Source organism: Oncorhynchus tshawytscha, linkage group LG01 (assembly GCF_018296145.1).
Source record: "Oncorhynchus tshawytscha isolate Ot180627B linkage group LG01, Otsh_v2.0, whole genome shotgun sequence".
NCBI lineage: Eukaryota > Metazoa > Chordata > Actinopteri > Salmoniformes > Salmonidae > Oncorhynchus > Oncorhynchus tshawytscha.
The window spans coordinates 37,111,903-37,122,499 of record NC_056429.1 but is presented as its reverse complement, the minus strand read 5'-3'; the positions used below and the strand labels follow the sequence as shown (position 1 = coordinate 37,122,499).

The following is a 10,597-nucleotide window of genomic DNA, read 5'->3' as shown; positions in this document are numbered from 1 at the left end:
GTTGGCGTCGGTTTCACCTTTGCGGTGAATTAAAAGTATCACTACCCTGAACTCTCTATTTCCTGCGCCTGACTTCTTCCTCCACTACAACCCGGGCATTACAGTTACAAATAAAATATATTTGAATAAATTTGTCTCTGTCATGAACAAATGCAGTCATGGGTGGTAATGCTACAAATGACTCAAAAAGGCAAGTCACACTGGGAAATGATATTGGAGGCATGGCTTAGTCGGGGCGTGGCTTTGAATGAGTTATTTTTGGCCACCTGTGAGTGAAAGTTTTATACCAGTTTAATTGGTCTAGGTTGATGTTAATCAATGTTTGAACATATTGGCTACCACTTCAGATGTCTTTGTAAATGTGACATAGAAGCATGTGTCAATAAAGACTTAAGAAAATACTATTATGTGAGGATGACGATCATGCAGATGTGGAGGTCCTGGGCTGACGTGGTTACACGTGGTCTTAAAATGACATTGGAGGTGGCTTATGGTAGAGAAATTAACATTACATTCTCTGGCAACAGTTTTGGCGGACATTCTTGCAATCAGCATGCCAATTGCACATTTTAGAGTGGCCTTTTATTGTCCCCAGTACAAGATACACCTGTGTAATGATCATAATGTTAAATCAGCTTCTTGATATGTCACACCTGTCAGATGGATGGATTATCTTGACAAAGGAGAAATACTCACTGTAGTATCGGTGATCTACACTACATGGCCTCTCTTGAATGAGTAGGGGTTCTAAAACTTTTGACCGGTAGTGTATATCTGTTTATATTAGTTACTATGCTGTTACTTAGCGGTAATGTATTATGACAGTGTTATGTTACGACACCTAATCGGTAAGGCACATGCACACAATTGGGGTGGGCTGTAGAGCACGAGAGTTTTTTTTTCTAAACCAAACTGTACTCCTGTATCCAGCCTGGTAATTTTCTCCACTACACAAGTATTAACACTCAGAAGTGTGGACTTGTATAGACACTGGCCAAGTGTCAAATTGAAAATGGTCAGTGTTGATTTAGCACTGGAGAATTTGCTTTGTGGTGAGTAGACGGTTAAAAGTTCAGATCAACTGAGAGATGGATTATTGGGGCTCTGTTGGAGCTCTGTGGGTTATGTAGGCTATTGTAGGTATGGGCTATGGGCTTGCCTCTTCTGCCCCCTGGATCTCTCTGTCTATCTTAACTCCACTCCACTGAGACATATATTTAGCCCCAGAGAGCAGTGGCCACGGGATGGCCACATACCAAAACAGTCACATAGCAGGGTTAAGGTCACATTGCGTCATTATTAATGACCAACAGTTAGATTAATCGACTGTCTGCAGCCATAACCACAACGGGCAAACCCGGTGCCACGCACACTCTATGAGAACTTCCAAGGTCTCATTAAATAGATAACGAGTTAGGAACAGGAGAAGATTGAATGGCCTGAAAACTACACGAAAGGAAAGACTACTATCTGCCTGTTGAGAGGGCTTGGCACCAGCTACCTGCTTTTGGGAGATAAATTATCCCGAAAATATTGGCTACATTTCAAACAGGCTGTTCAGACTACTATGCTATCTATTTTGAATAAGACATTTAAGCATTAGATTGAAGCGTCTGTCAGAGGGATACTTTCTTCCCAGGACATGGGGAATGGAATAAACAAGGTAGCGGTAATAATTATGTCAAATGGAGCACGTGTGTGTCCCGACGCTTTCTCGGAATGACATCATCTGCTTTTGATTGTGAGAAAGTATAAGCTATAGAAATTCAGTTAAGTACAATGGCTCAAAAATAGACTACAGTACATAGGCCACAATTAGCCGGCTCTTTATTAGTATAAGCTATACAGAATCATTTGAGAATAAACATGCATTTCACCATGTAGGTGCTGCCTGATCTCTATCTGGGAAACTTCAAAGGTAAAGTCAAGTCATTCCTGTGTGTGTGTGTGTGTGTGTGTGTGTGTGTGTGTGTGTGTGTGTGTGTGTGTGTGTGTGTGTGTGTGTGTGTGTGTGTGTGTGTGCACGTAAGGCATGTGTGTAGGAGTGGGTGTCCCACACCTGCTGTTCAGTTCTCCAGGTGTCTTTATTTAATAAGACTGTATGCTTGTGTAATAAGCATATACAGTGGGGTCCGGAATTGTTGACACCCTTGATAAAGATGAAAAAAGGCATTTGCAGTTAATTTTGTTTGTGTTTTAGATTATTTATTTTTTTAATAGAAAGAAATGGTAAATCGTGTATTGTGAAATGTTCAGTCACTTTTATTGTAAATAGGAATAGAATATGTTCCTGAACACTTCTACATGAATGTGGATGCTACCATGATTACAGATAATCCTGAATTCACCGTTAATAATGATGAGTGAGAGAGGGTCAAAGATCATACCCCCAAGACATGCTAACCTCCCCTGTTATTGGTAATGGCGAGAGGGAGAGGTTATAGCATGTCTTGGGGCTATGATCTTTGACCCTCTGTAACTTTCTCACTCTGTATTATTCACGATTCATTGAGGATTATCCGTAACCGTGGTAGCATCCACATTAATGTAGAAGTATATGTAAAAGTATAATGTAGAAACAAATTATATTCTTATTTAGAATAAAAGTGACTCCAAAATGACACGATACATTATTTACCATTAATTTCTATTGGGAACAAAATAATCTGAAACACAACCTATCTGAACCACAAATGCATCCAATAAGTTTGGAGATTCACACGCTTGATGTTGTCATTGTGTGCAAGGAATATGGGACCAAATACTTAACATTTGACTACTTTATTTATTAGAATCTTTAGGGGTGTCAATACTTTTTACCCTTACCTTTTTGAAAAAAAGTATTACTTGTTAAACAAAATCTCTTTCTCCAAGCAATTGTATTCGTATAAAATAACAGAATTTCCCTTTTTTTGCATACAATACAGCTCAGTATTTGAATTATTTATTTTATATATTCATTATTGCTCATTTTTATCAAGGGTGTCAATAATTTCGGACCCCACTGTATGTGTATGTGTGTGTGTGTGTGTGTGCTATATTGCTCTAAATAATTTATTTGATGATTGTTATTATATAATAGATTACACCAGCCAATATCAATTCACTGTGCATGGTTTGGGTGGAACGTCATTTCATAATCAGGCTTGGGCCTAATTTCCTCAGAGTCCTTTCTAGTCCATATGTATATCACCTCACCATTCAGTAAACCAACCCAGTGTGGGAAAACATGCCCTTGGCACATCTGACCTAAGTAGAGAACCTTCAGCTTCCTTTTAAAGACTGAATTTGATTAGAAGATTTACTGTTTCTTGCTTTTGTGCTCTTTTAGAAACACTGGTTTTCCGGTTTTTCTTTCAGTTCAAATAAAGAAAAGCCTGTTTGTGAGAACTTATTTGCTTGGAGATCCTTGGGGAGTTGGTTGTTGTTGTTGAGCAGAAAACTCTTTATTTAGGACAGGGGCGCCTAGGGTCTTTGTAATTTGAGGACAGGGCCTACGTGATTTTTATCAGCTGGTAAGTGTGTGGCGCTAGCAACTCCAGGGTTGTGGGTTCGATTCCTGCAGAGATCAAGTACATACAGTGAACTTAAAATGTTAGCACTCGCTGTACTGTAAATCAGTTTGGATAAAAGCATATCCTAAATGACATATTATGTTATATTATTATGTTTTCCATTCTCAGATGCGCGGGACAAGGAGCTGTTGGCGAAGCACAATATCACCCACATCCTTTCCATCCATGACACCGCTGCCCCCATTCTAGAGGTGAGACTATGCCTTGCCCACCCCTGACACAGACTAAGCCTAGTCCTGGATTGGAGATGGAGATTCTCCATTGAAATTGTATATTAGTCCAGGACTATGCTTTATCTGTGTCCAGGGAACCAGCCCTTTGAGTTACGACCTGTGTGATATTGGAATCAGCAGTATAACCTGACCAATCAGTCTACTGCCTGCCTTGTTATATTAGCATGGAATGATATCTGGTTGCAGTAGTTGAATGGAACGATAAGTATAGATCATTTTTGATCCTACTCTACTTATATCATAACCTTGGGAGGCTATGCTTGATCTTGAATAACTAACACCCACTTAATCCCACTTGATCACAGTCATATCGCCAATAGCAATACAAGGGCTGAACTTGATATAATCATTACATTGTGACAGTCGGAAAGTGTTCTGTTCTTTCTATAATCGGCTGTGTGTTTTGTAAAAAGTGTATTCTAGTCAAAGGTTCTACGCCTCAATGCCTGCATATTAATGGTTCTCAGATAGTTGTGGATGAAAGAAATACCCATAAGTAATTGTTGCTGTGTACTGAGTCAAATACTCATACAATGTTCATTATGTCACCAATTCACACTTCTCTGTTACGACTCCTGAAATAGAAAACTGAAGTTGTATTGAAAGTCGAACTTTCCTATCCCCATTTTCAATTGTTATATGGAAAGTATTAGACTTCTGGTATCACTCACAAGACAATGGGGTTCTTCACTCAGAAAAAAAAGGTTCCAAAAGGGTTCTTCGGCTGTCCCCATAAGAGAAGCCTTTTTTGTTCCAGGTAGAACCCTTTTGGGTTCCATGTAGAACCATGTGGAAAGTGTTCTACCTGGAAACAAAAAGGGTTCTTCAAAGGGTTATCCTATGGGGACAGCCAAAGAACCCTTTTAGGTTCTAGATAGCATCTTTTTTTAAAGAGTGTACCTCATGTTATGCAACTCAAGGTGGAGTTGTTGGTGAGTTTAAATTATTCTACACTTTTTAAAAATCAAAATGTAGGCATGCATGCATCATTTTGCAGCTAGATTTCTGCCTTTTCTGATGACATTATTGAAACCTTATATTCCTACAAGCTTTAACAGTCTCACATCAGAATGAGACGATCATCCATGTTTCGGAAACGTCAGATTTCGAAGTTGTTCCAAATGTCAAATTTCGAAGTGTTTAAGGTTACGTTTAGGCATAAACTCATAATTCTTAAGGTTAGTCATTAACTTCGAATGGTACATGTAAGGGTTAAGGTTTGGGATAGGCTTAAAACAAAAATATCAAAAACAACTTTCTCTCGCTGTACTTGAACATGCAACCTTGAAATCAGAGGAAGACGCTTACACCTAGTGATGGGAAACCAAATTGTGCGCTTTCACCAAATTGTGCCTAAAAATGGTAAATTATTCAAAGCTTCTTTATCTGGTAGTAATGCACATTAGTGACATCTGCTGGTTAGCTATAAATAGTATCATGTGATTATCAGATAGAGGTATTTTTTCTCTGTTGTGTTCTTTATAACACCTTGGTGGAGCAGTAAATTGTTGGATTTACTAGCCTATAATCAGTTGGAATACCAGGTTTGCATCTTACACCATGCCTCCTTTTTGCTATAGTGTGGACACTATATAAATAATTCCTACTGAATAGGTGGTGGACTTAACTGCAGTATAGTATTATTGCTATTCATGGGAGCATGGTTATTATGGACATTGGTGTTGACCGTGACCTTTACCCTCCTGTGATGTCATCACACAGAGTTGGCACAGTATTAACGGGACACTACCTCATGTTGAGTTGGGTGTATCGCTCTCCTGTTTTCAACCTTTGTTACATGGCTGTACCCCTTTATTTTGTAGTTTGCAAGTAAAGGCAATGAACATTGAAATGCATGTGGATAATCCTTGTAAAGTTACCACACTTTTTTTGCTTTCAATTTCCCTTTAAAAAAAACTGAATCGAAGGCATGATTTAGGATGCTTAAGACAGAAGCTTATACTACACTAAATAAAACAAATAATTTGAACAACAGTGCAGAAAGACCAATTTTCAAAATAGTGTGCCTTTAACAGGATTCAAACTCATACCTTCACGAATATTCCTTAGTTCCCTTCCTCTATGTACCTGCTAAACTACTGGTTAGGTGAAATGTTTTGTACAAAACCCGAACTATATTTGTAAGTACGGTGTCCACTAGAGGTCGATGTTTAAAAGTAGCTTGGAATAAATGAAAAAAATCACTGGAACCACAGCAAAATCTGTGGGAGCTCGCATTTTGCAACACATGACTTGAAAAAGCACGTGATCAAACAATGCTTCTGATAAACTGATACACGCAATGGCAAACTGTTTCGAAGTTAGCTGCTTAGCAATTTCGACGCATGCCTCGGAGCTCCGGTATCAAACGTAACAACACTACTTACGCCCGTGCACAACGCCCTAGCAAAACCGAAATTTACTTGAAGGTGACAGTGCTCACTGTTGCCCCTAGTGGCCAGTTTTCACATAATCTCCCGACATCCTGGAACATGGATGGACGTTGAATACTGACTTGTATCATGGGTGACGTGCCTGCATATTCATAATTACATGAAAGTGCAACTCTATCAAATCAAATTAAACTTTATTTGTCACGTGCGCCGAATACAACAGGTGTAGACCTTACAGTGAAATGCTTACTTACAGGTCCTTAACCAACAGTGCAATTTTTAAGTAAAAAAAAAGGTATTAGGTGAACAATAGATAAGTAAAGAAATAAAAACAAGAGTAAAAAGACAGTGAAAAATAACGGTAGCGAGGCTATATACAGGCACTAGTTAGTCGGGCTGATTGAGATAGTATGTACATGTAGGTATGGTTAAAGTGACTATACATATATGATCAACAGAGAGTAGCAGTAGCGTAAAGAGGGGTTGGGTGGTGGGACACAATGCAGATAGTCCAGGGTAGCCAATGTGCGGGGGCACCGGTTAGTCGGGCTAATTGAGTAAGTATGTGCATGAATGTATAGTTAAGTGACTATGCATATATGATAAACAGAGAGTAGCAGCAGCGTAAAAGAGGGGTTGGGGGGGGGACAATGCAAATAGTATGGATAGCCATTTGATTACCTGTTCAGGAGTCTTATGGCTTGGGGGTAAAAACTGTTGAGAAGCCTTTTGGTCCTAGACTTGGCACTCCGGTACCACTCGCCATGTGGTAGTAGAGAGAACAGTCTATGACTGGGGTGGCTGGGGTCTTTGACCATTTTTAGGGCCTTCCTCTGATTCCGCCTGGTGTAGAGGTCCTGGATGGCAGGCAGCTTGGCCCCAGTGATGTACTGTGCTGTACGCACTACCCTCTGTAGTGCCTTTCGGTCAGAGGCCGAGCAGTTGCCGTACCAGGCAGGGATGCTCTCAATGTTGCTGCTCTTTTGAGGATCTGAGGACCCGTGCCAAATCTTTTTAGTTTCCTGAAGGGGAATAGGCTTTGTCGTGCCCTCTTCACGACTGTATTAAATGTTTATCTGGGTTTTCAGATAGGGCTTCATTCGGATGTTCAAATATGTTTCTATATGAGAGAGTGGGAAAGGTGTGTTTGTGTGAGATAAGTACAGATGGGGAGAGGACAAATCTCAAACTGAGAATGCTAAAATGAGCTGTGCGGTTAGCAACTAGTTATCCTTCAGTGCTGTTGACTGCAGCTGTTTCGGTTGCACTGAAAAGCAATAAAATACCAAATACACCATATTTGTGTACAAACACAACTATTGTCTCTGAACTTGAATATTTTCTCATTGAAAACCAGCCTGGAAACCATGTATCAATCTCTTTACACTTTATCAGTCTGTGGCAGCATCTCAGTTAGTTGTTGTGCATACAGTAGTGTGCTTTCACTATTATTATGCTGGGGAGAGAATGGCAACTTCTAATACAGTATTAAGATACACAATAGTAGATTTTGGTAGACAGAAGGTGCTCTTTGATAAAAGGGGTGAATTGGTTATCAAAAAGAAAGGACGACCAAGGCACTCTTCATATAACTAATTAAAATGCCTTTATTTGTATGGCATGTTCAATGGAAACAAAGTTTCAGGGAGACCAGGGAGTACTCCCTGTCGAAGGCCATGCAGCTGAAACGCATCGGCGAGTCGTCACACTACTAGAGAATGCGTTATCATTCTACCTGTAAATCAGCTGATCAAATGTTTAGCAAGCCTCTATGACTCAGCTCTTTGCAGACTAATGGCAAGCCAGATGGAGGGTCAATTTGCATACCCAACAGTCAACTTGTATGGTTATACTGATTGATTTCTGCAAAGATGGCTCTGTAGTTTTGGAGAGGGAAGAGGTTAGTTAACAACCTGGTGAAGTTGACATGGGCAATTTTAGCAGAAATTGGTAATGCTTCTCAGGATTAGTATTCTATGTATTAATTGCCGGTGATTTTTTCTAAATCGAATTCGTTGCACACAGTTTTAGTTAGGGTTGTGTGGTAAATTGTGGTCATGACTAATTGCTATGATGATTATTGATCTTGACAGTGTTGTATTGTGGGTAGCTATGCTGATTGTGAGGACTCATTGTTTGGGTGACCAGTTGAGATGAGTTTATTAGAAAATATCAAGTCGAAATGAGATTTGGGACTGCTCCCACCTGTGTTCTACTGTCTATCGGGGGTGCGGGCGGCTGTCTGTCTGACCTGTCCAGTTGGAGGACTACCGTGGCTCTCTATCGCAGAGGTTCTTTTTTTGCCAAGGCGCAGTCATAACGTGACGGTTCGTTTCTGCCCGCTGAGGTCATGTTTCACCATCAGCTGTCAGGTGCACATTCACCACACACACACACACACACAGAGAGGGAGAGAAAGAGAGTAAACCTGTATTGTCATGATGCGCTACTGCATGGGGTTTGTCCCTTGTTAGGACCTGAAAGAGGAAGAGAGCAGAAGACCCCAACACCACAGAGTTCAAACTGAAGTGATAAAAGAGCCTCATCACTAGATATAGTATGTTGGCATACTGCATTGCGACACCAGTGTTTATAGACCCAAATGCATCATGTCAAGTGCCCAATTGGGTATGTCAATGTTTTACATGTTGTTGACTTGTTGTTCAGCTCCAGTTGTCCTCTTCCACAGGAGATGAAATACCTCTGCATCCCTGCTGCGGATGCCTCCAAACAAAACCTGTAAGTGTCTGTGTTTGCGTGCACGTGCGATGTGTGTGTACTGGCCAGGTGCGCTGGTGTGTGTGCGCGGTTAATTAACAAATAAGGAACGTCACGTGACTTTATATCCCCTAAATGTTTGTTTATTAGCTCAAACCGCAGCCCTAGTCCAAGCTTTATATCTGTCTTCAGGACCCAGTTTTTTAAGGACAGCATCATTTTCATCCACGAGTCCAGACTCAAAGGGAAAGGCTGCCTGGTCCACTGGTGAGAATTTTTTTATGTACTGATATTTGATTGAATGTATCGATGACATTCTAATTTTTGTAATTGATTGACTGATGTGTTCCCAGTGTTGCAGGTGTGTCTCGTAGCGTTACGTTGGTGGTGGTGTACATCATGACAGTTACTGGGCGGGGCTGGGTGGAATCGTTAGCTGCGGTGAGGGTGGTACGGCCGTGTGCTGGACCTAATGTGGGGTTCTTAAGGCAGCTAGAGGACTTTGAGAATCTAGAGTTGGCACAGGTCAGTGACAGTCTTCTTTCGCTCTCTCTCTTCTTAACCCACTGAGTATTGCCTCTCTCTCTCTCTCCTCCTCTTATCTATTTATCTTTCTCTCACAATCGCTATCACACAAGTTCTCTACTCTCTTCTGGGTCTTCTTTCAATCAATCAATCTCTTTTTCTGCTCCCTCTCATCTTTCCCTCTCTTGACTCTCTCCTCCTCTCAACTCTCCCACTCTTCTGACACTCTCTCCGGTCTCCTTCTCTGTCCTCAGTATAGGGAATGGTTTAAGGACAGGTATAAGGAGAACCATTTTAATGATGAAGAGGAGATCAGAGCCCTTCTGTGGCAGAAGTCTCAGGCCATCAGTGAGTCCATAGCAACGGCCACGGCAACGGCGGCTCAGCTAGCCACCAGCAACACATGACCCCATGGTCTCCTGCCTGCTCAGCCCACGCCAGACAGCTATCACTCACCCAATGCCCAGCCAATCACCGTTTCTGACTTCAATATATATTGGTGGGACTGAGTTTCTTATTCAGTTCAACCAACTGTAGGTTAGGCCAACTGGAAAATGTTGATTACAATTTTTTTTTACAGGTTGTCATGAGGGGGATTTCTCAGTGGTCCCTGTGTGCGACTGGGTTCTTGCTCTCCCTTAACAGTCACAGCAACATGCAAGAGCAGTCAATCTGAACGCTCAGGAAAGATACATTACAAGCCTACATTACACACACACAGAGAGAGAGAGAGAGTAAACCTCTAACTTCTATCATCTCCCCCACTCCTGTCCATACACACTCCCTCCCCCTCTGAGTGTGGCGTGTGTGGGTTTGTGTGTGTGTGTGCTTTGTGTTTAGCCTATTACGAGGAATACATCTCTGTATATTCATAGGCCTAAAAGTTATGTGAAACGCAGCACTGTATCTTTGTAGACCGACAGAGATTTTGATTGATTATTCTTGACCATGGCATATAAAAAACTACTTAAAATGTGTCTACTGTTACCATGCATATAGAGGTGGTTAAAGTTAGGCAATATCTCCAAGCACAGCCACATTTTCATGTTATCCCCACTAGGCAATCTTCTTTATCACAATGATAATTAGCCTATGACTTTAGGAATTATAATGATTACATAGGTTACTTATTAAAAAATTGGTCTCTGATTAA

General features: G+C 40.9%; 1 protein-coding gene across 1 annotated transcript; it reads left to right on the top strand.

Moving 5' to 3' along the window:
- Window positions 1-1,291: 1,291 nt before the first annotated feature.
- LOC112250181 (dual specificity protein phosphatase 22-B) lies at window positions 1,292-10,593 on the top strand. Its single transcript, XM_024420106.2, has 7 exons — window positions 1,292-1,663; window positions 1,885-1,918; window positions 3,684-3,766; window positions 8,891-8,940; window positions 9,112-9,186; window positions 9,273-9,444; window positions 9,699-10,593. The coding sequence occupies exons 1-7, from the start codon at window positions 1,643-1,645 to the stop codon at window positions 9,849-9,851; spliced, it is 588 nt and encodes a 195-aa protein (XP_024275874.1). The 5' UTR covers window positions 1,292-1,642; the 3' UTR covers window positions 9,852-10,593.
- Window positions 10,594-10,597: the final 4 nt, after the last annotated feature.

What these genes read in the sequence shown, in the direction of transcription:
- LOC112250181 (XM_024420106.2), top strand. Translation starts at nt 1,643, where the DNA reads ATGGGGAATGGAATAAACAAG. An exon ending in GATGCCTCCAAACAAAACCT is followed by an intron (nt 8,941 to 9,111) that starts GTAAGTGTCTGT and finishes ATCTGTCTTCAG; the next exon opens with GACCCAGTTTTTTAAGGACA. An exon ending in AGAATCTAGAGTTGGCACAG is followed by an intron (nt 9,445 to 9,698) that starts GTCAGTGACAGT and finishes CTCTGTCCTCAG; the next exon opens with TATAGGGAATGGTTTAAGGA.